The following is a 26,723-nucleotide window of genomic DNA, read 5'->3' as shown; positions in this document are numbered from 1 at the left end:
ACTCATCCGGACATACGGGCTCCCCCTCGGGAATCAAATGACTAAACTGGGATGGGGACCAAGGGCAGGAGAAGAAACCTCTTTTACTGGATTGACACTTAATCCTACATGGCATTTCTTTCATTTCCTTTGCCAGGAGAAGCAGCAGGACAGTTTGGACACAACACGGGCCTTGCTGCCCTCAGCACACACAGTGTCTGCACTGCAGTCCCTGCCTGGGTCCTTGTGGCAGCAGAGCTGTGACAGCCCTGAAGCCACCAGTGGGCTTTTTGTGCCAAGGCAGAAAATATCTCTCCACCCACAGGAGGCATAAAGCTATTTATGCATTATTTGTACTTTCATGTGATCTTTTTTTCCTCAAATAGTTTTAACCAGGAGAAGGAAGGAAGGAAGAGGCAAAGACATTTTCTCACTTAAAAATGCATTACTAAGTCAAAGGCTATCATTCTAATAAGTTTAAGGTATATTTATTTACTGGAAAATAGGTTTGCAAGTATATTTAATGTAATTTGATACACATCAACATCTCTGTAACCCTGGACCTTGTGTCTCTCCAAGAACAAAAACATTTCACTTTCCATCATCTCACTCAAACACATCATCTCAGTAAAAGGAATACAAATCTCCTCAACAGAATCCATGCAATTATGAGCAGCCATGTGCATTTTCCTATGAGGCATGGCCAGAGGTGTACCCACAGTATCCACCCCTTTTTTGGTATTCACACATTCCACTGCTCCCTAACAAGCGGGTGTGGCAGAAGCAAGCAGGGGATGCAGGGGATGCAGGGCAGGGTTTACTGATGAATTTAGGAGAGGCTGGAGCAGCTGCTCATCCACAGCATTAAGTAAAATCATAAACAGCGCTTGAAGGTGCAGAACCTCTGAAGACAAACGTTGCTTCACAGAGATCTCTCTTGCTCAACTGTGCAACACAAAACACAAAAAAACCCTCCCAAAACAGCCCCCAAATCTCTATGCAATGCCCTACGCTGCTTTCATACACAACCTTGGAAGAAACCCAGTTGGAAATCATGGGGAATCCCTGATCACAGGTACATCTACTTTCTATAGAAATCCAAGCAAATAAATAAACTGGCATCTTATAAGTCTATAAAATGTTAAAACTGCCTCATATTCAAAAACAGTTCAGGGTTGTGGTTCTCAACCTGCAACCAAGGCAAAAAAGGCCAAACATTTACATAATCAGTTTATAAAGGCATATTTCTGAAGAAAATTTCCATTAAAATTCAGAAAGTTACATAATTACTGCTTAGAAGAGGATGATATAAATATTCCTATCAAATGTCCTTTGCATTATTTATTTTAGATACTTAGATTTACTTTAAGAGAAAAACAATAAGCATTCTGGTGTCATAAGCTGACCCAAGATACTGTAAGTGTAGGTAAAATCTTGGGGGACAAATTGCTCAAATCATTTAATGCTGCAATTCACTCATTAGGACAAGATCTGTGCTTGGTTTCCAAAATGCCCATTTTCAGGTTTGGCATCAGGGAGAGAGAAGACAAGAGACTAGAGAAGTATTCATACAAAGAAAACTTTTCAACTGCATTGCTAATACTTATTTTTTATTTCAGAAGTTCTTGACTATTTCAGATCCATGATAAATGAGTAACACAGGCCTGGATATATCTTTCTAAGGAAAGAATGAAGAGGAAAAAGATTGAAATAAGGCATCCCAAATTTTCAAAGGGCCCTTTCTTCTAATCTAACTGCTTGGATAATGCGTCCAGAGTGGCATTTTGTAATGACAGCAACTTTCCAACAAATCAATAGTTATTTAATTCCCAACAAGCTCTCGAGTCCATTAAACCTGATTACATTCACCCATTTCAGTTGGGTGCAGTTATTTTTCCTACACCGGCACTTAATCTATAACAGGAACTTATGAGAACTTTCAAAAGCAATTTCAACATCAATCAGCGTAGAGTGAAAGGCACGATTTGCTTGTAATTATTTATTGGACAGGATGGCAGAGGGTCTGACTGAGCTCCAGCATCCGACCTTCACCCCCAAATTCTAATGGATATGAAGGCCTGCAGGATGTGTCTCACTGCATAAAAAGCAGCCTCGGCTCACACGTCCCACAAGACACAGATTCCCAATACCTGATTAACGGCCACTGTGCAATGCTATATTTCTATTTTAGACATATATGGCTGATATTAAGCCTGAAGTAAAGAACACAACCCACAGTCTTCTATTACTGAAGGGACCTATATGGCAACCCACCCATTTCATGCTGTGGTTGCCCCTCTATGCCAGAAAAGTGCTGGAGAAAAGGAGCACAATGAAGGTTTCCCTCTCCCTCACAGTTAATTTGACTTATCCCTAGCACAGCACAGAAATGCCCTAACACACCTTTGTGTCTTGACCTTGTCAATGCACAATATCCAACAGCTGCCACTTAGATGGTACAATTCTATCAGAGTTTAGAAATGTTGACTTTTCCTAATATCTTCTAATACTGTAAACAATAGGATACTTACTGCTTAATTAGCATTGACACGATCTATTCAGAATTCCAAGTCTAACAGAAGAAACTTCAGTAGCACCACTTTCGGATAAAAATAAAATAATAGCAAAAGGAAACACAACAACAACAATCTGGTAGCTGCCAGCTGACTCCTAAATATACAGAACTCTTGCCCTGCAGCAAGATCTTACATTTGAGGGCTCAAAGGAATTAATAGGATGTGTATAAATATTCTTTGCAGGTGATATATTTCTATACACACAAAACCACAACTCCTTTTTCATTCCGTGGGACGCGTAACATATGAATTAATGCATATTTAACACTATTCCTATTTGCTGTGCTAAAACACTTAACCTAAACACATCATGGTAAGTTACTTTGTCTTCTGACCTGCCGTGGGAATGCTGACTCCCTCAGAAACCTAGAATGGATAGCAAATCCTCTGCCCTGTGGTCAACCTCGTGAAGCAAAGGCATGAATGTTAAACAGCAGACAAATCAATACAAGCAAATATAGCTCAACTACACCATTTATTCAGCCATGAGAGATGTCAATACACAGATTAGGGTGATCCATCTTTTTGATTTCCTACTGTCTTCTCACTGACTACATGAGAGCTTTTGCCTGTATTAAAAGTGTTTGCTTTCTCAACCATAAAAATTCCAATTATTGCTCTAAGTGCACTAGAGTTAAGTTGCTTGTTGGAAGCGGCCTTGCATTACCTGAACAAGTCCAGCGAAGTATGGTGCTGCAGGCAGAATCATTGGCACTCCATAGGGATGTAGCAAAACTCCTTGAGACGACAACATGGTTTAAGTGATAGTATTACTCCCACTAAAGCTAAACACATCAATTGAAAGTTAGGGGAAAATCTATATACCAACTTCTTCCAAACTCAGAGCTAGAACCAAATAACTTCTGTCAGGGGCAAAGCCCACATCAGCTGTAAAAAAAAGAAAAAAATTGACGTCAGCAACACTTAATGTTAAAATTTTCTTCAGAGACAACAGATAGAGACAACAGCTGCAAACCTAAGTCTACCCAAAAAGGAAGGTGCTATTTTGGGAGCAGCTTAAGTAACATGACTAGCCAACTACTCTTTATCAGTTCAGTTTTTTAAGTACTAAACATATAGAGATCAAATTCTGTACAGATTAGAAATAATTTTCCTATATTCCTATCATTTCTGGCATATACATGACAACAGTTACTATCAGAAGCCATTTTCAAAATAATCAGGTTTATCATGATTGCATAATTAGACATTTCCCTGCATTAATAAGCTCTTAAACAATGTTCATGTGAGTGTTTATACTTCAGTCTGTTATACTGGGTACATACTCAGTTTCGATTCATTATATTTTTCTTGTTTGTTTTGAATAAGTGAGCTAACACAAGCTAACGACTTCTATTAGTGTAAATTATCTTTTAATGGCTTTTCTAACCTTTCACAACATCTATGTTGTTAAATTGATCATAACTATTTTAAAAGAACACATTTTCCCATTAGAGTATTTCAACTCTCTTCTCCAAATCAACTTACACTACTGGTGTAAGAGACAAAGGACTGAAATTTAGGCTGGTTTCCTCCCTAAATCAAAATAGATTTGACTTTAAATGTACTGCTTGCAAGACATTTTATTCTGCAGCTCATTTTTACTTTAGACAAAACCAACTTAGTCATTAACACCTGTTTTATGTGCTATGTATCTTCTATTGCAGATGTAACTAATGACAAGAATTACAATTGAGCAAGACTTTTTTATTTCAATAAAGAATTAGTTAGGTACTTACAACTCCATGTTACAAGTGAAATAAAAAAATCTCCTACAGTCTTCGAATTATCAGGGTGCTTCACACCACTAATTTCAGCTACTTGATTTTGTTGCATAATTACTTTCCCAGATAACTAATTGCAGACAAGATTTGATGTGATACTCAATTATTTAATGTCACATTTTGACCATCGTGGAAGGTTTTCAGTAATTGATTCTCGTGTATCACGGCAGCCGTGCTGCAGGATTTGGAAATCTCCCTGAGCAGCTGCCTGCTGGCCCTCCCCAGTGCCAGCCTTACCCCACTGCTAACTTTAGATGTGGAATTGTGACCCTCAGTGATGCTCCCTGCAGAAGCTGCCAATGAGGCCAGCAATCATCACATGATGGAGGGATGTTTACCCCACTCCATCTCCTGTTTCAGAAGTGCTTCACTTTGCTGTTGGGGATGATGCTGTTCTCACTGCTTATCTGACCGTGCTTAGCTATAAATCCTATTTCTTGGTCTTATCTTACCAAGGAAGAGAAACTCTGCAGTCTAATTACTAAGCAAACTGACACATCATAGATTTTTGTTCCAAAAGATTGTCATTAATTCCAATACAAAACCAGTCACTACCTTTCATAAAGAAATACATTAACAAAAGGTATATATGAGAAAGCAAGTTGCAGTCACAACTCACTCAAAAATACTTAATTTCTAAAAAAAAAAAAAAAAAAAAAAAAAGGAAAGTTCATTTTAACTATTGCTTATTTGCTTCATCCAGCAGAGCGAGCTGCATTTGAAAAGAAAGCAGATTCCTTTCACCCAGGAATGGAGATTACAAAATGGATTCTGCAAGCTTTACTCAAATGACTCCAGTGGGACAACTGACATAAATACAGACTGTTAAATTGCTCTGTAAAATACCTGGCAGGTTTTTTTGTTTCAGCATGTATATATTTGATAAGATATTAGAAAACCTGAGGAGGAAGATTTGCACAGGAAAGCGCAGGCTGAAGGGAAGCTTTTCTGTGATCTATTTTGGGACAGATTTTTCTGAACATTTTCTTTAATTATTTTGGCACAATGCAACCTGCTGATGAAATTTCCTGATGACACAAAGTTGGAAGGTACTGTCAAAATTGGAAAGGATACGGGTATTACATAGAAAGAACTGCTAAATCTTATGGGCTGCATTAATCAAAATTCAATAACACAAAATGCAAGAACATGTTCCTCCTAATGACAGAAACTTCAGAGCTAAACTCAGGAGGAAGAAAAGCAGGATCTCATTGCATCTGTTTAAAGAATTTGAGATGCCAGTGAGATGCAAATAGGAAAAGGAAAATTATCAGTATTTCTTAATTTTAATTCTTAATTATTTCTTGATTTCTTAGAGGTACTTCCAACAGAATACAGTTCTTTTAATCCACATTAAATAGAAAAAAAACCGTTAAATTCAAATACAACCCTTGTAGATAAATTCCTTTTTGTGTTGAGGGGAATGGAAGAGCTATGTTGCAACAGAAACCTAAATTTGATTTGTTTATCTCAGCAAAGCAATCTGTGAATAGGGAAGAAAACAGTAGGAGGAAGAGCCTAAGCTAGGGACAATCCTGACACTCTAAAAATCAAGAAAAACCTAGTTATGAATAAATTTAGGCTGAACATATTTTTCCAAGTTCGGGGGGTTTTTTTTGAAGTATTTTGGTCTTGTCTAGTGAGGGTCTAGAACAGCCTTCCAAATCCACAGTAACAGAAAAGGGTGGCTTATAACAGAATATGATGCAAATAGCAGTGCTAGTGTGAACTCAGCAGCTTCCAGGAGGACACTTCCAGCCCTTTGCAAGCAGTATAAACATTGCAGAATAATGCAAACATCAAATGTCTAAGAAGCATTGCTATTTTCTACAGTGCAGATAGCAATACACAAAAACAAACGTTGAAAACAAACCGTAATTACCTGTTTTAATGCAAGGACGCTTTGCTTGCCTCACTATAACAACATGCTTCTAAATGTCTAGGTGTGGGGCACTCCAGATGCAAGCTCTGACTTGGTGGCTGGGCTCTGTGGTGATGTCCCATGTGTGCACCAGCTACCTAAGTCCTCACAAACCTCTGCGAATCAAAACCACAGAAGCACAACAGAGCTTTACTCGCGTCTCCGCCCCGTGCCCGGCTCAGAACTCATGCCAATGCCTCTACATCAGCTCCACCACTTTAGACCAACACATTTCCTCTCCCTCCCAGCCACACAAAAAGGAAATTTCACTTGGGTTTTACAGTTGGCTGTTAGTTAGTATCAATGGTCACTCCTGTTCTGCTAGAATATGTTGAATAAATGAAATTTGACCACTAAGAGTGCTGAGGACTGAGAGAATGAGCCAGAAGGGTATTGGTAAAGCTGAGAGTTCTGCTTCGCTTCAGCATGATTAAGGTCGAGCATGGACCTAAACACTTCTTGGAGGACAAAGCCAGGATGGTCAGGACATGCACATCAGGCACCTCTCTGATGTCCCTGGTGGTGACAGCACCCACTTCCTGCCTGCTGCAAGATTCCTCCTCCCTGCAAAAAATTAACTCTGTGTGTGGGTGGAAAAGGGGAGAGCATCTATTTTAAACAACTATACAGCTTTCATTTCCATTGCATTCTAGAAAATTAAAATGCTGTTAGGAAAAAAATAAAATGACATGTTAAGCCATTATCAGTGTGCTCATAGAGAGTATGTTACTTTCAGCTGTTCCCAAGCCCTAGCTGGCTTTGGTTTCTTTCATTAAAAATTTTAATGGATTTTCTGAAACTAAAAATTGATTTCAGCAATGGGAGAGCAAGAATGAACAAAAAAAACCACATGAACACTAGCTTTAGATTAAAATGTACATACACAAATAAAATGCACAATCTTATTTATTTAAACTATGCAGAATTTTCCAAAAGGCAGGTTTTCTTAGTGAGAAGATGCTTTTAAACGTGAAGAGCACAGGTTAAGCAAGGTAAGGTAGGAGCAGGTGGTCACAAAATTCGTAAGTATTTTAGGCCCAGCAATCTAATACCAAAATCTCATGTTTTGGGACAGAACTGAAGCTACTGACAGCAATGCTCTAATAGCAGTTGCATTGAAGGCTTGCTAAGAAGTCCTTTAAATAGGAAGGAAAGAGACTGCTGTACAATACAGATGCACAGATACAGAAATGAAACTAGAAATATGCCTGAAAACTGGACTACACATTCAGTAAGAACAAGAAAAATTAAAATGGTGCAAGAAAGATCAGAGTTTTGATTCCACTTGCATATAAGATGTAAATGGCACATTAGACAATGATCAAAATCATTCCTCAGGCAAAAGCAGATGTCTTAAGTTTTGCTATGGTACAAGGTGGGGGAAAAAAAAAAGAAAAGAAAGAAAAAAAGAAAAAAAAAGAAGAAAACAAAAAAATGCTTTAGCAACTTCCCTGGGGCCACAATGCCTGGAAAAGGCAGATCCCTGCAATGCAGTCATCAGCCAATCAATGATGTATGCTCTAATCAGATTCTGACAGAAGTAATCTATTTAGACCATCTTTCTGCCAAATAATTAATTCTTCTTAATGACTGTATCTAGTTCAAAATACCACAAACAATAGTTCTTCCAAATGCTGCACAACACCAATGAACTTCAAATAATTTCTGCTTCCTTCCTATGCTGGCCTAACTTTCCCGTCTCTCAGACCATAAATAATTCAGGTACCGCTTTGGCACCCTCTTCAGAGCTTATGCTATGTCATATTTGAATCTTTTAAGTTCAAGCCTCCCATTTCTGACCACCTTTCCCATTGTCCAAATGCTCTCCACTTTCTCTTTAAGGTTTCTCAGAGGTTTTCTGGTAGAGGAAACCCCAAAACTGAAAGGACAAATTGGTTTTCGAATCTCCTGATAATTTCCCTCATCCACAGCAACTTTAGATTACTGTCTCTAAAAAAGGATTACCAGACACCAGCACCACAGATGCTTTAAAAGAGAAGGTGAGCTGCTGTTGATTAGCATTGCCTGAGGTGATCTGGCATTAAAGGAAATACTGATAGGCAGAAAAAGCTGTCCTGCACATCTTCCCCCACCCTCCACGGCACAGCTGCTGGCACTGTTATAACTGCTGCACTTGTTTTCCAAAGACTATTTCCACCTTTCTGCAAAAGCCTTTTAGGGCCAAAGGCTCTTCAAGTGCAGCAGGAGCACCATTCAGGCTTACCCCATCCTCAGCTGCTCCCTGTTCCCCTCTCCTCTGCCTGAAGAACATGTAGGAGCTGCTCATGCCAGGTACCAATTCTCCAGCCAGCTCCTCTCACACAGAACAGCAGAGCCAAAACACAGCAAGGATATTTTACTGACTCCTAAAGCAAAAAATGCCACCTATACAGATCAAAGGTATCTGCTGGTCTCGTACTGATAACCAGCACAGCAGATGTCACCAGAGTTGAATTTGTTAAGCATCTCAGTTCACATAGGGAATAGGGCAAGGATACAGAAACTGTTCAAAACTGGGAGAAGCCACCTTTTTCAAGCAGGTGGGACACAGCATATTTACAATTTTTCTTCTAAACTTAAAGTTTCCATTTTAAAAATACATTAGCTCTTAGGAGCACATTTAAAACTAGCAGCAGGTCAAGATGAACCCAGCTTATTCTTTGGTCAGAAAACAACAATGCTTCAGTTGCGCTGAAGTTCAAATTTTAGCCTCTTTCTTCTAAATATACAATGAGAGTAACTTTGGAGATTTCAAAGATAAATAAATAATTCCAGTCCTGCCAAATACAAGAGCTTCGCACAGAAGCAAAAACTTGGGAAACAAATTTGGGAAAATATTTATAGCCGTAGACAAATTAAGGCTGTTGCCCTGTGGGCCAATTTGCCTTGCAACACTTGAAGTGCAATATTTCAGTAAATATTGGTTTCTGAGTGCATAGCCAAACCTTCCTTTCTGGTTTCAACTTCCTTTCTTATTGTCAGTGCTGTGGTCTGAGCCATGGGCTGCTGCAGGATTTCACTGGCTAAAGAATGGCCTGTTTACTTTGCATTTCCTTTGGAGTGCTCCCATAAAGATCACTTCTTTCCCTACCTGCACTGCCCCAAAACCCATCCTTTTATTACCTTTACCCAGCACTTGTCATCCCCTTCAAAGGCTCACTTCAGCCTGTTTCTACCCAAGCTATTACTGTCAACAACTCAAAGATGAATATCCTTTGTCTTTCCTTGAATATTGTGCTCCTTCACCTCCTAACCAAACTCCAAATGACATTGATGCTTTCTCCTGAAATTGCCTGCTACCAGCTAAGACCCTCTCTAAACACCTATGAACATTCTCTTTCAGCCCATAAAATCCCCTCTTGCCAGAATGCCACACAAAAACATTGATACAAAAACAAACTGACTGTCCAGTGGCATGATGACCAATATCCCTGTTCCTCTGCAGGTCAGCTCTAACTTGTATCCATCTCTGATTGTAAATTCCTTTGAAGAGAACTGAATCGGGTCCAAGGAGCTCACCACAATGACAGCAATATAAAAGAACACACACACACGTTAAATATACACATGTACTTAGCTTCACTTTTTCCAGAACTCTTAAAGGCACAGTTTGCCCTCTTTCACATCTTGGAAACCCTCACTCCCTGCTTAGACTGGATTGCTAAAAGATAAGAACTTGTCCCCTGACAGTAGGGAGAGTGATTTACCCTTCAGTGAGTCGCAAGACACGTTCACTTACGTAGGTGATAAATGTATGCTAGAGAGAAGCAGCAGGTTAAAACTGGAGTTAAAGCATCCTTCTGTGCCTGGACTTGCCTTGGGCTACCACAGAAACTAAGGACCTGTCATCAGCTCCACATATCAAGGCACAAAAGCCGAGAACAATCTGTGAACAGGTACTCTCTGAATAAAATTATTAAGTAGCTACAGGTGTCTTTTAACTTAGCTGCACTATCATACCAGTTAGAAAGATTCTGGATCACAACCACATTATTATCCCAGCATTTGTGTCAAAATTAAAGCAGGACGGACCTGAAAACTTCAGTTATTCCATGTGCTGGGCTCTGCACTAGGAAAAAGAATGATATTGGACTGCAAAGTGCCACATAGAAAGGCCACAAAAGCTCCTAAAGCTACAAAAAGTGATGGAACACACCTCCATAGGTCTGCACAACTCTGTTTGTGAAGGAAGCTTCTCTGTGTGCCTCCTGAATCACTCAGAAAAGTTAGATGCAAAACTGTAGGAAAATACTGTTGCTTTAAGTACCAAGAGTTGATCTTGACACGCAGACATCACAACTTATCCACAGACTGAAGACGTGTTCCAAAGTTCTGCACTTTGTTTCTTCTGCTTTAGTGAGCACTGCATTGTTTTCCTTCTCTTACAGAGAATTCCATGATGGCTTTTATTACATAATTCTTATCAGCTGGATAGCTGTACTAAATCACTTGAATTTTCCCTGTTGGCCCTTTGGAGAACACACTCTCTCCCGTCTCCAGGCTACTTCAGATATCTTGCTCTGCTCTTGAGATTATCTGCATTTTCTAAACCAGCTGAGATTAGCCTCCAATCCATGAGAAGTTAAGCAGCTTAGAAAATTTTGTATGAAACATAGAACAATTTCAAGATCTCATGCCTGTCTGATATCATGCAGTTACACAGACTAACTACTGAAAATTATGTACATCTTCCACAAATGATAAGCAGTATCACATACATCTTTAATAAAGTCTCAGGCTGTATGTATACCCATTTCACAAAATATGTAGTACAATCACACTTGCATATATCTTCCTTAGTCTCTTTCATTTATTCTTCTCCTTTGTGTGCTGAATAGAGGATGACCAAGAAATAGGTATTTTTGCATGTATTTTGTCAGCAGGTAAGAACAGGCTGTAATCTTCCCTTAGGGTATATTCATTTGTAAATACAACCCAGCAGCAACAAAAACATTTTTCCTTGCAAATCAGGAACAGACTGACTCTAACCAACACGCACTCTTAATAAATCCTAGTGATATACCCAAGCCATGCCATGAGAGCTCTTCATCCATTCCACACAGGATTTTGGGCAATATCTGAGCACTCAGCCAGTCTCAGTACCTGTTCATGGCCACATTCTTATGGGCACCAACCAATACCTCAGAGAGGATCTCGGGAATACACCCGAGCTGTACAAGAAATAAACCACCTGCCTGTCACTGTCACATCCTGGGCTTTAGCTGTGTGCAGATGACAAAGATGACAGACAGTCACATATTTTTATTGCCAAATCTGGTCAAACAGATTTTTCTTTATTGCTGTAGTCAGGCTACTCTAACTACTATATCACAGGAAGCTATGACTTCTTCTTGACCCCAATTAGAACATTCATTATTCATCAAAGTACAGTTTTCATTTGCTTCCCTTGGGAACAGCAGAGTATCACTGTGAGGATCTTTCAGTACAACTTCACCCCCTTAATACACTCAGGATTTGCTGACAAGTAACAGCTACTTATTCCCCCGAGTCAAGCTCATATTAATAGGACTGCACAGTGAATCATGAGATGGTATTAAACCCTGCCTCCTGCCTGTATAAATACATCATTCAAGCACCCTACCATGCCAAGTGCTATGGTTTGATTGCAGAAACCAGCAGAGGGTAGATATCCTAAGTGAGCAGGGTGCCTTGGAGAAGCAACCAATTCAAACCCTAAAATAATAAAGACCCTATAGGTCTTTAAAGGGATCAGAGGGAATTTCTGTTCACTACTGACAAGTTTCATATTTTCAAGAGATAAAATACCAAGACTTGAAGGCATTAGATGTAATGTAAGCCATAACTCAGCTCTACTCAAGACACTGGCAATAGTTTAAGTACTAAAGTTTAGCCAAGAGCTACAAGCAAGGAGCATCTAAGGCAGACAGGATTTGGCTGAAAGTATTAGAAAGCTCAGTTGATAGGAAGTTTGCCTCCAAATCTGAATGGCAGAAAGTTTTTCAACTTCATTTCTTCTTAATGTCTGAAGTCAATTCAGTCTCATAAATATTTGCTAATGCACATGTTTGGAGACACACCTAATCCCATGTTCAGCAACTCAGCACCACTCCTAAACTCGGTGTGGGGTCTCACACTTGGCCTATCCAGGCCAAGCTAAAACCTGGCTTTCCCTGAGATGGGTCACATCTCCTCTATCCCAGTCTGAGGGTCTGTGACTGAAACCAGATCAATGTCAGTGGGATTGCTCTGGTGCTCTGCAGGCACCTCTCTGTAAAGAGCTAGTACACAGGAGAATTAATTTGGAAGAACAAAATTCCCTGGATTAAGCTTCAAGAACTCTTCCTGGTAACACAGTAAATAGCTCTCATCTGAAAGAATCACATCATGTGTTTACTTTTCTCCCTTCCCCTAAGACCTATTAAAAATATTCTACTTATTCATTCCACATTCCAGTCCTATGCATTCTTCAGCAGTCTCAGTGGGCACTGAATTCATGGGAATACTCGATTTCTAATGATGTCTCTCACAACTTTCTCAGGACAATGTAAAGCTAGGGGGATCATGCTACTGCTCAGAATAACAGAAGAGGAGAGAAAGCACCTAAGACCAGAAAACCAGAACACTGCTGTATCAGTGCCAGATAATAAAAGCCTTTCCTGTCATCCACTTTTTTACTTTTTGTCAATTCCATTTCATATTGGAGCGAATAGAGAAATAATCGCCTTTTTAATCTCACCTTCATTTAGGTTTTAATCAACCTGTGCCAGTGCCCTTGGAAGGGACCAGCAAAGGACTGGGATAAATTTGTGCAGGGAAGGACAACAAAAGTGGATTATTTATATTTTCATTGAAATCAGTGCTTTAGTGAATACTCAAGTTATTTGGTAGACATTAGTAAAGTTTTTACTGCTGCAAGAAATAAGACCAAGAATAAGTAGTCTCCTTCTAAGACCTCAGAAGTAGTCAGTTCTCCTGCAGTGCAAGATCAGGGGATCAGACAGCAAAAATTGAACTCAAACTCTTTCACTGAGAGCATCTTACCTTCTCTCAAAAGTTTTTCAATAGTGATTTGTTCATAACCAGAAAAAATGAAACATCTAGTACCATTTAGTAAAGAGCAAAATCAACAAAATACATGTGACTCAACACCAGGAACAAATAAAAAGAAGAAATGTAATATTCCTCTGCAAGTTTGAATTTGAGGTGCTCTACAAACATGAACAGTACAGGAGGTTCATAAGACAGACCTGACTTTTGCTCATCTGGATTATAAATGCTATTATTGGAATATCTCTCTTGCATTGCACTGACAGAAAAAGCACTGAATAGCTGTTTCTACAGAACTGTCAGATTTCAGGAAAATTAATGAGGCAACTTGGAGTAATGGATTCTTACAGAAATTATTTTCAAAGGTTTTTATAATTACCTCTGTTTTTTTCTTATTGATAGGTCTTCTTCACAACCTCCCTTCTCAGATGCATGGGTGATCTGGTGCTAGTGCCTAACAATATTTGTGTTTTTGCACTGATTTATTTGGCCATTTGTGGTCAAAGTCAAATTTCCTGATTTATCCTCAGGCCTTCAGCCCTAATTAGCCCTTTAGGATCACATGAAGAAAACACTGAAATATTTTGTGCTCCACAGCCCTAACTCCTTGTGAAGCTCTGAGAGTAACCAATGTCCATCACTCTCATAGATCAGATGCTGCCTGCTGTAACTCAGCTTCCTCCATCAAGCTGAAAATAGCTTTCCCTTGGAGTTTTTATGAAGCAGTGGCAAAGTTAATTTTCTTCTGGAAATGGGCACACATGACTCCTACAATTTTAATGTGAATAAACATTTAAAACTATTCTTGAGCAAAACATACAAGAATATGCTGTCAGAAAATGCACATTCACTGTACGATGCATTAATTTCACAGCAAAGCCAAGGCTAACACTCTCAGCAGAAGTCAATAAACTGATCTACTCCAGCAGGAATTCTGATCCTGCTTTTCTCACACAGGAAAATTTGTCTGCATTGCATGCCAGAAAAAGAGCCCAGGAATGCTCCATTCCCATGCAGGCTTCTGGAGACACCTGCCTAGGTTGTTTGGCTGCTCACAAACACAAATGTTTGTTTATAATGAGCACTTTCCAAGAGACCAAACTTAGTAATAAACAGAAAATTAAAATAAACTCTCACCCCTCCCCAGTTTCTGTTTCAAGGAGTTTCTGGAAACAACTTGAAAACAAAGTTCTCTACAAAGAGCAGTATCCCACCATTCCTTCCCTTCTTACAAAACTGTAATACGAAGTTCCTCTTTGAGTTTCCATTTGTCAAAACTGCAAGAGTAATCCATTGAGAACCATCTACTGACACTTGAAGGGGCAGATCTGAAATCCCTGTTTAGATTCCGGGTAAGTGAGAGGGAGATTACAAAGTATTTCTAGCAAGCCCTTACATTAGAACAAACAAACAAACCAGTGAAAAATCTACTTTCTATGCTAAAAATTATGGCCATTTTGCACAATGACATTTCAACAAGCACATGAAACACCACTCCTACCTGTTGGGATGCATAATTTTCCAAATAACCATGTTTTTTATATATTTTTTCCTTTGAATTAAATTCTTTATGTACATAAAAGGCATAGTTTAGTTCATAGAATTATAGAATGATTTGGCTTGGAAGACACCTAAAAGATCATCCAGTTTCAATGCTCCTGCCCTCGACAGGGACACCTTCCATTAAAGGAAGTTTGCCAGAGCTCCATCAGCCTGACCTTGAAATCTTGCAGGGATGGGGCATCCTCAGCATCCCTGGCCAGCCTGTGCCAGTGTCTCACAACCCTCACAGTATAAAGTTTCTTCCTGTAAATCTACTCTCAGTTTAAAATCATGCCCCTTGTCCTGTTACTCCATGCTCTCACAAAAAAAATCTGTCCATCTTTCCTGTAGGCTCCCTCCAGGCACTGGAAGGCCACTCCAAAGCCTTCTTTTCTCCTGGCTGAACAATGCCAGTCCTCTCAGCCTTTCCTCACAGGAGAGGTGCTTCAACCCTCTCATCATCTCAGTGCCACCCCTGGATTTGCTCCAACAGGTCACAGAATGGGTCAGGCTGGAATGGACCCCAGTGGGGCATCTGGTGCCACCTCCCTGTTCCAGCAGGGCCACCCCACAGCACAGGGCACAGGAGTGTGTCCAGATGGTTCTGGAATATCCCCAGTGAGGGAGACTCCACACCCTCTCTGGGCAATCTGATCCAGAGCTGGATGCAGAACTCCAGGTGGGGTCTCACCGGAGCAGAGACCATGCACAAAGGATTGTGAACCACCGTGTTCCAATGGAAACCTGCATTCCCAGGCTCATTGCATTAACAACATTCCCAAAGCCTCAGAAATCCTGCTGTCAGAAGTAACCCCAGCAAGCTGCAGCTCTAGAACTGTGGGCAGTAGCAGCTCAGGAGCCGTGAAAATATTACAGACTCATGTTCTCAAACATTTTTAATAGGTGACTTTCTGCAATGATAAAAGCTACAGAAAGTCTAATTTTAGGATCTGTTCATCATTTGTGTCTGGAACATTTTCTTCTACACTTTATTTTGAGGCAAAAACAAATCACATGCTGGGTAGTTGCAATCTTTCAGTGATTTGCCTTAATGCATCCAGATACAGTATCGTGGATACCAGCGTTACATAAAGAAACTTCAAACAGTTGACAGGTACATTAAACCAAAACAAAATCAAAAGCAGATTAGCACACAAGAATTTTTCCATCAGGGAATCCATTTGTACAAGAGTCAAATTCTACAGAGACATCTCCCTGCCCATACAGTACAACTTCCCTTGCCCAGGGAGCACTGGGGACGCTCTGCCCTGAGTCAGATCTAAGAGAGGCAAAGATGTTTGAACCTTGCTTTCCCCAACTGATGCCTTGGTAACAGCATAAACCTTCACTCAAAAATAGTTCAAGATACCTAATGATGCCTCTGTAGTAATAGTTTGTCAGTAGCTGTTTCAGTAATAAATGAAAGTTAATGCACATTTCTAATTTCTGTATTAGCATTCACAACTCAGACATTATTTCAATATAAAACATATGGTGAAATCAAATTAGTAGTGAGAAAATCAACTCAAGCTATAGAGAAACTAGAAATTCACCATTAAATAAAAACTGTCGAGGATCATCCCTTTTTTAAAATGGAACAGCATATATTCAACCAAAATAAAAGATTAGTGTGCAAATACTAGACGACTAATTACATAATGTACCTTTACAAAATTACATAATATGGGTGCAGCTTATTTCCCTGTTTGCTGTTTGAAAAATAGATTGTTTAATAACCCATCAAAGCTATCTGTAAACCACGGCAACAATAGAGCAGATGTTGACTGTTGTCTTGTGCCTCACAGACATAATTAAATACAATGAAACACTCACGCACCCAAATAATGGAGGACAAACAAATACAGCAATGCTGCTCTATAAACATAATAAACCTCATTTACTGGGCACCTGCCTTATATTAATCTGTGATATTTAAACCAGGGAAGAAAACAGAGAAGAAGGTATTGATTTGCCTGCAGACCACAAAATCTACAAAGAATTCCTGGCAGTACAAAGGAGCTGTAACTTCTGCAATACTGATCCCTACACTGTTGACTTCCACAAAGCTCAGAGGGAATCACCTTTTCTACTGTGACCAAGCCAGGACAGGACAGCTGTGTCTTCTGTACAAAAAGGTACCTGAATTTATAACTCTGAATGATCCAAAAAGGCGAAAACACATTGTGCCTGCTGTGTAATAAGAGTCTTAAGATGCCTGTGGAAAACCAGGTTCCCTTTGATTGCAAACACATTGCCTGCAATTATTTCCTATCCCCTCTCCCAGCCTGCTTTTAAAGAGGCAAAGGAAAGCAAAGATAAGGTCCCATAACTATTCAACCATGTTTTCTGTTAGGACAATGTCCCATAACATTATTCAATACTCTAGTTCACATCAAAATTCCAGAGATTTCTAAAAAACATCCTTCTTTATCTTTATTCCTCTAATCAAATGTCAATACATATTTTCTTTCATAACATCAATATTGTTCCACTATTTGAAAAGGATAATTATGTAAATCATTACAAAATTAAGTACCTAATCCTGCAGTTGCTATTAAGAAACAAAGTTTCCAGGGAAAAAGGAACTTCAAATATTATCACTCACACGTATTGTAGAGGAACACTGAAGCTTATTTTTGTTAATAAAAAAAATATTTTAAAATTATAATATTAAATGTTATTTTTTGGTTTTGTTTTATGTAAAGAATATAAAACTGCTTTCCTTACTGCAAATGTATTTTGCCTTTATATTTCATTTAGTTATTTCTAAGAAACAAGACAGAATATAATGTGATCTGCATCTCTTTATGGTAATAAAACCATGCTAGTCTCCTTCTATAGACAACACTATAAAGCATAAATCCAAATGGAAAACAAATGGAAGTATAATGCCACTGTGAAGCAAACCAATCAACCCTAAAACAGCTGAGATAGATCTCATCCAGTAGTTCATTCATTCTTTATAGAAAAGAAATGAAAATATGCTTAGGTGTATCAGATTAAAAAAAGAAAAGAAAAAAAAAAAAAAACAAACAACCACCCTCAGCAGCTCTGAAAGGTTGTAAAGCACTAAATTCCTTTGATTTATGAGGCAGCGTCCACCACACTGAGCAAAACAACTCGGCATGCCAGGACCCTTTTCCCTGAAATTCCTTTATTAACAGAGCCCGGCTCTGCGAGTGAACAAAAGCAGTGGTGCGGGGTGTATAAATCATTAATACTCTGCCGTGCAATGGCTGAATTTCCTGTGTGAGCTGGGAAGCCTTCCTGCACAACAGGGATTTTGGGCTTGGAATTGGCTGCTATGAAATGTACTTCATCATCCGCCGTGTTTGACGCTTCCCAATAGCTTTGTACTTTTCCTCTCCTTTTTCTCCCCCAAGCCCAGCAACTGCAATAGAAATTTATTGGATTTTATGTCTGCAAATAAAAGGAAGAGAAAAGCAGGAAAGGAGCAAGCAAGCCCATTTAGAAGCAAAATCCTTTCCCCTTAATTTAAAGGCAGGTGGTGTGCAAATAAAATACAGTACTGACAAATTAATTTGACATTTTAATAATTTTTAGTTTGCCACTCTGTACTGAAAAAAACAAATTAGAAAAAGAAAAGAGTCTAATCAAAGAGGGTTTACCTGTAAAACAAACAAACAAAAAAAATCCACTATCACAAAAAATGTGACTCCTCTCCAAATTAAGTAATCTTCTATTGGAGCATTTATTTATTTATTTTAATAGCAGGCTGCAAGAAGGTCACAGGAACTCCTAAACTCTGCCGTTTCTGTGGTTTTACTTTTGATGCATCAAAAAGCTTTCCAAAGAGCAACAGGCAATTTCATGTGCACATGCCAAGCCTGGTATTCCAAGTGAAACTGGCTGAAATGGTATCAAAGGGAAAGGAAAAAAACAAACCAAGCCCCTTGGAATGGCAGTTTCTGAATGCTCCTGTATTTCTGCAGCATGACGTGAACTTGAGTAGATAATATCAAAACTACTTATCCTGCCCCTGAACTATGTGCAATACAACAACAGCAGAGTTTAATGCTTTCCCAAACTTTGAGATGAAATAGCAAGTAATCTTGATGAAACATTCTGTGCGAAACATTCCTGTTGGGGCTAGACTTGGGAAAACCAAAGAGCATGACAGAGAAATGCTGAAAAAGCAGTCTCAAACCATATGCTACCCATCAGGGAAAATGACACACATTACAAAGGTAACTGAGGATCCGATCCATGTTCCAGGCAGGCCAGAGCACAATTCCAAAGGTACCCAGCATCAATTCCAAAGCACTCCCGACAAACACATTCATCCCATCTAAGCCATAAATATTTAAGGAACTTGGAATGCTGCTTTGCAAAAGTGAGCAAGCTGAAGTCAGAAGAGGAAACATTCCAGTGGGCCATTTTACACTTCTGCAGCCATCCTGCAGACTGGAGATTACAGGAATAAGCCTGCAATGCATGCAGGAGTTCCTCTGCATTACACAATAATGACATTCTGAACGGAAATAAATGAAGCCCCTGCAGTGCTATTCTGTCAGCTTTTGAAAGTAAATAACTTCACTTCTGACAAGACAGAGACATTTTTTTCCGCCTCCTGCCACAGAGCATTAATTGAGCCATGCAGCCATGTAACATCCCAGAGACAGGACTAATACATGACAAGGAAGAAAGCTTACGGAGGGGACACTCATGGAATATATGGGCTGCCAAAGTTCTTTTCACCCCCAAGTTTTCACACTAGCTCTGTTTTGGCAAAATCTTCTTCTCAGGAGAACTTTTAACCTTGTTTTTGCCTCCTTTACAATGTTCACTTTAAATTATTTCAAAGAAATGCTTACATTTCACCCTGCTTCGTGAAAGACTGTGCTTATCATTAGCATGTATTTTAAAACTTATTATCTTGCTGGTAAATAAAGTTTCATGCTCATAATCAATATCTGTAATTAACTATTTCATGTATACAAGACTTACTGTCCACAACAGAGATAATGATTGCTATACAACAAAATGGTATGAGAGGCAAAACCAAAGAAATCAACTTCAAAACTACGTCATAATTATAATAAACATTACTGCAAGTCAGTAAGGAATTGAGGCAAGGCATATTAGAACTGTAAGTATATACACAACCACAAATATGAGATGACAGTATAAAATCGATGAACAGTTCCAAAAAAATTCATATTCAAGATATTGTAGTTAGGAAGAGCAACAATTTCTAGTGCATTTTGAAATAAAGGGTTAAAAGGTAAATTTAAAGATGGTCTAAGATGAAAGCACTTGCATTCTTATTCACGAGTACCTGAATATCTTAAGTATTTCAATTTTGAAGTACCACAGAATTTCTTTCCATATCTCGAGGAAAAAGTAAAAATCAGTGACTCGCTGTGAACAAAAAATAATTCACTGAACACTTCAGTTCTTACTACAGTATCTAATTTTGATTCTGCCTGTGTTCAACACAACGAGAGAGAGCAGGATCAAAACACTGCAAGATCTCTCCACAGCTGGAGCCTGCTCTAGTGCAAAAGACCAAAGGCCCAACTACAACCAGTCAGGATAGCACAGACATTAGATATGCTATTTTCTCTAATTAAATTCACTGGGCTGCTGCACTGACAGAGTGGGAGGGGAAGCAAAATGTAAAAGAAGTCAATGGTGCTGCACTAGGCAACTCAGAGGGAAATGAGCAATGCCAGCAAAGAAATGACAGCAGGTCCTCAGGAGGGCTCTTGCACTACACATCACACTTTAAAACTGATAAATCAATCGCACATGCACCTTTAAAAGGCAGGAAAGCTTGAAGGATTCTTAGAGGGTGTTGACTTCTCCTTTCCACCAACATTATTCTAACTCTATAAAACAAGGTGATAAATTCCAGTGTCACAATTTTTATCACTTTCATTTATACCACCTATTAAATACCTCAAAAATATTCTTAGCAGGACTAATATTAACATGATCATAGTACTTATTTACCAACTCAGAAATACACACATTGAAAACAAAACAAAAAGCCAGATTAGTTTTGACTGGCTACGCTCAAAAAAAAAAAAAAACCAATCTAAAACGGAAATATCTATTGGCTACCCTGAGAAAAATCCCTGCTTGCATAACCACCACACACTTTCCTTGGCATAAAGAACCCCACTTTTTTTTTTTTTTCCAGAAAATATCCATCCATATACATAATTAGCAGATATAATGAATGGGGATAACTTACAAATAGCTCACAATGGAATATCCAGGCATCCCTTTTTAGATAAAGCCTTTTAAAATATTCAAAGAGGTCACTTAGTAAAAAACAATGGTTCTAAGGCAAAAATATTCACCTGCTCCTGTCACACGGAAGCTCCTTTGCAGCTGCTCTTGTTTTTATAGTCCAAAGCAGCAGGTAACCTTCTTAACAGATTCTTCTGGTTTGTTGAGGAGTTTTTGTATTTGGAGTTTTTGGAGTTGATTTTCTTTTTTTGGTTGGTTCCCCCCCCCCCACCTCCTTCTAGTATTTAAAGAGGAGAGCACTTCACTAAAGCACCTCCTCTCGTTTTGTGAGAGACTGACCTTGTTTGACGAGGCTGGAGTTAAATGCCCCAAACTAGCTCTTACTCAGATGGAGAGCCGCTACAGCACTTGATCTCTAAGCCACTTCTCATTAGCCTCTGGAAAAGAACGGAGCAGCTCTTGGGAGACAAAAGCTATGCAAACGTGGAAACTGGGCTTCAGTCACAGGTGGAGTCACAAGTACCAGCTCTCCAGTTTGCTGGTGAATCCCAAACGATCTTATTTACCCTGATCAGGGTAAACAGCAAGACATCATTCCTGAAATCCGCATTAGCAGCACTCCTGGATGCAACAGCTGCACTCCCACCTTTTGAGGTCTGTTTCATTCATACACTAAAATTCCCTCGGAGTGCCACAGTGCCCCCTTAGGTACAAATGCTTCCACAGGATGTGGTCTGTAGCATGGCAGCTCCTTTTTTTGTTTTAAGAGAGTGCTGTAATTTGTCTGACATAGCACAGCCTTTTACCCTACACATCTGAATAAACAAGCACTGTGTTTCTCTTGGGGCAGTGAAGCTGGTTAAATGAATCAGAAAACCCTGAAAATATTGCCTACCCTCAGTCCATCAGCTACTGGACAATTATTCAAGGCCCAGCTGTAAGAAAAACAGATGGTGAGTGAGCATTAGCACCGTGGACTTCTTTGCACTCATGCAGTCATAAGCAGAGGTTGTATGTTCTTACATGAAAATTGCCATGAAATAGCAGAGAGAGGAACAAAATCGTGCAAAGACTCCAATTTATAAGATAACAGATGCTTAAAATTTTAAAGAATTAAAGTCAGATTAACTGATTTTACAGGAGAGCCACAGAGTGAGTACTGTAAAAGGACCAGGCAAAGAAAGGCAGTGTTCTCATGATTGGTTTAAGCAGTGTCACCATAAAACATCAATTATTGAATTCAACTGACATACCTGAACCTTTGAAAAGCCACCGAAGTATTAAATGCAAAAACTAGATACTCAGAACTGTAACTGAAGTGGTGAAATTCAGCAATTGATGTGCTTTTGCTCTATTAAAAAAAGTTAAACTGTATCCGGGAACTGTTTGAATTGTTCATCCATTCAATTTTTTACACAATTTTAGCACAAAGATAATCTGTTCTAATCCTTATTCCATTATTGACACTATTGACTGCATCAATTGAAATTGCTACCAAATAAATCAACGTTGAATTAAGCCATGAAGAAACAATGTGATAAAAAGTCTTTCAGGCTCCTATAAATCATCAGATCCAGAAGCATGACATAAGTAACGGAGAGGGGAATTCAGCTTTTCTCCATAGCCATAATGCTTAAGGCCCAAATAAAATTACACTAATTTACCATGTAAGCAGTAATGAAATAGCTGGAGTAGAGATGGAGGTTTTGTTGGTTTCTGCTTTGTTTTCATGGTGGATTCTTTTCATCATTGATATGAGAGCTGTACCATGAACTACTTTGTTAAAGACAGAAAAGGTTGATATTGAAGTTTCAGTTCAATTGTTTTCGATCTGTGAATGTCCACTATGAGCAATTGCTCCATTTAAGAGGAATTACCCTTTGTACAAACCACTTCACTATTTAAAACAAAGCACATCTATCATCATTAAACAGAAAAAAAAATACCAATTTTAAAATAATGACAGAAGCATTGTACACCGTGACATGGAATATTCTATGGTGTTTCAAAACAAGTTTGCTTTGTCACTTTACTCAGAAAACCCCAACAGAATAACCAGAAAAACAGACCACAGGAAAATGTCAGTTATCAGAGCCAAGCCTCCATTAATATATATCAAATCCCAATTTATCAGCCAACATTTTGCTGCAAAAATTACTTCAGTTTGCTATTTGATGTAAACTTGTGGTCAGAAACTGGGTTTTGCATTCATGTGTCATATTAGGGAGAAGAAGAGAAAATACATCTGTGCAGCTGTCTCTAACCCCATGAAATGTTACCAAAAGATATGGTGCACTACAAATGCAACTTCCCTTCTCCTGTATCTTTAAATACTGACACTAGGAGAAATTCTCACCCAAATGCATCCACACTTTCCCAGCTGACCCTGTCCTTACAGTGACACAGTGAAAACTTGTAAGGAAAAGCCCCACGTTCTCCTTCTGTTCAATGCTGCCACTGACACAGTCACTTTGGGGTGATGTTCTTTGCAAAGTCACACTGGATTCCCATAGTTAGAACCATCTTATTAAGAAAATGTCCACATAATTCTAGACCATTTCAAACAACTAACTCAGAAGCATTCTTCAATTGCTGATGGCTTTTTGAAGTGAATGTCTTATCGAGAGTTAATCTATAACATTACCTAGGCCTCTGTCCTTTATTCATTTTCAACTTTATTTTCAAGAGTTAAAATATTGTTAGGTAAAGCATTCTCCTTGCATAAACTGAAAAAAAAAACCCCAAAAAACAGTTCCTCACTTGGCTCTTAAAACATCACACAAGTGTAAAGTGAAAGATATCAGAGCAAACACTCAAGTTTCTAACCCTGGAAAAAGTCGTACAGCACTTCTGTAGCACACTGGAAAACAGTTTATCCATTTATCCTAAACTAACTGGCCAAGTGATGTCACTTGCACAGAGAAATGATGGCAAATTTTAAATGACTACCAAAGCACATATTTTTCCAAATGATTCACTCAGCTCCACAGAAAACCAGCATCCTTGTGGCTATGAGGATAAATAAATATTTAGTGACAAAGACTGGCTTGCCCATTTTGAGAAGATTGCCTTTCACAGTCTTCCAAGAAAGACGTATCTGCAATTGTAAAACTTACACCTGACAGAATACCAATGTAGATACACAAAAATAACCATAATTATCTTCACAGGTTCTAAATAGGCAGCAAAGCTTAACAACTGAGTTTTAACTAAGTTATAATACAGACATCTGAGTTAATTTTAATTGAGGTGCAAGTGAGCAGGTATATCTCAAGTGCAATTTTTAGAGAGAAAAAATACTTGACAGCTTCACAATATCTATTTACTGCTGGTCACAGGTTGCACAAGCAGGGGAGATTCACTAGTTCTTAAGTTACCACATAAAGCTTTTAGGTTATCTGTATTTAAAATCGATAGACAACTTGATAGAGAGAGAAAAACATTAACAGTTTCACTAAAATATTTGCACTAAACATACAAACTAAGTATTTTTGTCAATTTGTTCTAAACTATCAGATAGGGTGAAAAGAGAAAAAAAAAAAACAAAGTAGATTGTCATGGTAAAAGTTTATTGATGTTTTTCAAAAAACACCAACTTCTTATTCCTTTACTGTTTAAAACCAGAACCATGTTATGTTGGCTTTGCAGGTGATATCAACTCAGTCCTCTCTGCCTGGATAATTTTGAGATGAAGTAGCATTGTTCCTAAAGAAATACTTAACCAAATACATAAGAGACCATATGTGAATTAAGAACATGATTATCTGACTCTCTAGGAATTCAGAATAACTAAAATGCCAACCAGCAATCAAAAGAAGCAACAAGCACAGAATTTTGAACCTGCCACAATTTTCATCACAAATTTAGCAGACTTTTCAACCTATTATATAATTGTGATTAGCACACACGGGATGATTCTAAACTGGCAATAGGATTAAGGAGATGAGAAAGCAAACACTTTAAAAAATTTCTTTCAGTGTAGCAGTTAATCCACTTAAAGAGTTAAAAATTATCCACCAGATATAGCGCTTTGTAAAGTGCATTAGCAATCACTTCTCATCTTTCTCTCAGATGGAATAGATGCAGTTGAATTCCCTGTTTTAAAGTATTCATTAGAGTTGCACAGTTTCTTAAACCTTAAAGCAGTGCCATGCAATAGATGTGTTTGCATAATGATACTGCAATATCTCACTGAGGAAGGTTATTGGAGCACCCAGCCTCATCTTTATGTTCTCCTTTATCAGCTCCTTGTGTGGCCATGTTGACCTCTCACCTGAATTCCCATTTTTCCTTTCAAAAGCCCTATCTTTAACACACAACTTGTTCTTTGACAAACTCAAAACAGCAAATCCAGAACAAAACACAGGAGTACATTTTGTATGCAACCACTAAGTGCTTAAGTCACACTGTATCATTAAAGCTGATCTATAAATGCCATTCCCAAACCAGATCCAGAATACAGAACTACCAAGAGCGTACATTTTAGTTATGGCATGCAAATTACTGAAATTTAAACACATCATATTTATTGGATGCAAATTTTAATTGCAGACATATGAATCCCTCCCACATGCATGGATAATCTAGGGCGCATGCAAGAATCTGTTATTATGCACTCCTAAGCTGGAAGTCAGAAATGGTTTATACTACACTACAGCAGGAAAAAAAAAAAACTACAGGAGGGGTTTTATCCTGAAAATACTAGAGCTCTCATCTTTCAGCAATAACAGAAGAACAAATATTCTTGAATAAAAATAAGCTTTAAATCTATTTTATCTGTTCTTTAGGAACAAAAAGAAATACCGTACAACATCTTTCAGGCTTTTGTGAATACAGAAATAAAGTTAGACTTTCAGGGAAGTCAATATGCACAGCAACTGTTGTAGTGGAAGTTGGAAGAAATGCCCTTATTTGTTACAGTAGGCACAAGAATATTTTTTTCCTCCTGAAGTTTCAAGAGAAGTAACAGGACAGACAGGATTAATCATTTTTGCATGATAACATATTTCTGTCTTGGCTCTACACACTAGATGACTCTGTAATGGTGGATTCAGTTATAAAATAGAGTAGGATACAAAGATGATTCCAAATTATTAGTTTACAAAAAAAGGTGCTATTATACAGTTATTTCACACTATAGCAGAGAGGGGGTACCAAATATTAAGTAATTTAGGAAGAGAGAGTGGGAGGAAATACTTTTAAAAAAATCCTCTAAGCAAAAATGAAATTATTTAAAAAAATAATAATTGAAAATTTAGTAGAAATTGGTATTGTTTTGCTGATACCCAAACATTTTCTTTAAACCCCGTCCAATATACTTCATAGATAGAAGTATTCTGCACAGATATATCTTTATAAATCATCATTTTCCCTGTGAACTGAAAATCAGCTTGGCTTTAATCAGCAGCATGTTTTAACACAGACTTAAAATTCCTGTCTTCAAAGAAGGCTTAAACAAAATTGCCATTGGGCACATTTACATTAGAAGTATAATTTATGCCTGCAAGTGAATAAAGAGCAGTCCTTTATGGCTGAAACTCTGCTACAGCATCCACGAGAAATGCAGGCACAGCACTGTGTTAAATATCTATAAACATCACCAACAGAGACACTGCAAAAAAAAAAAAAAAAAAAAAAAACAAACCAACATCAAAATACCAAAAGATATGTGAA

General features: G+C 38.4%; 1 protein-coding gene across 5 annotated transcripts in view; it reads right to left on the bottom strand.

Moving 5' to 3' along the window:
- RBFOX1 (RNA binding fox-1 homolog 1) overlaps nucleotides 1–26,723 on the bottom strand; it is a 1,146,709-nt gene that overhangs the window by 234,124 nt on the left and 885,862 nt on the right. For 4 of the 5 annotated variants that reach the window (XM_041401524.1, XM_041401523.1, XM_041401526.1 and 1 more), the window contains exon 1: nucleotides 3,223–3,525. The exons of the other annotated variant lie outside the window; for it this stretch is intronic. In XM_041401524.1, coding sequence (XP_041257458.1) covers nucleotides 3,223–3,309 — 87 coding nt within the window. In that variant the 5' untranslated portion in view covers nucleotides 3,310–3,525. Of the gene's footprint in view, nucleotides 1–3,222; nucleotides 3,526–26,723 lie in introns of those variants that run through there. 5 annotated transcript variants of the gene reach the window in all.

The sequence above is a fragment of the Onychostruthus taczanowskii genome, unplaced genomic scaffold, assembly GCF_017590055.1.
Source record: "Onychostruthus taczanowskii isolate IOZ18803 unplaced genomic scaffold, ASM1759005v1 scaffold19, whole genome shotgun sequence".
Lineage (NCBI taxonomy): Eukaryota > Metazoa > Chordata > Aves > Passeriformes > Passeridae > Onychostruthus > Onychostruthus taczanowskii.
This window is presented reverse-complemented; position numbering and strand designations above follow the sequence as displayed.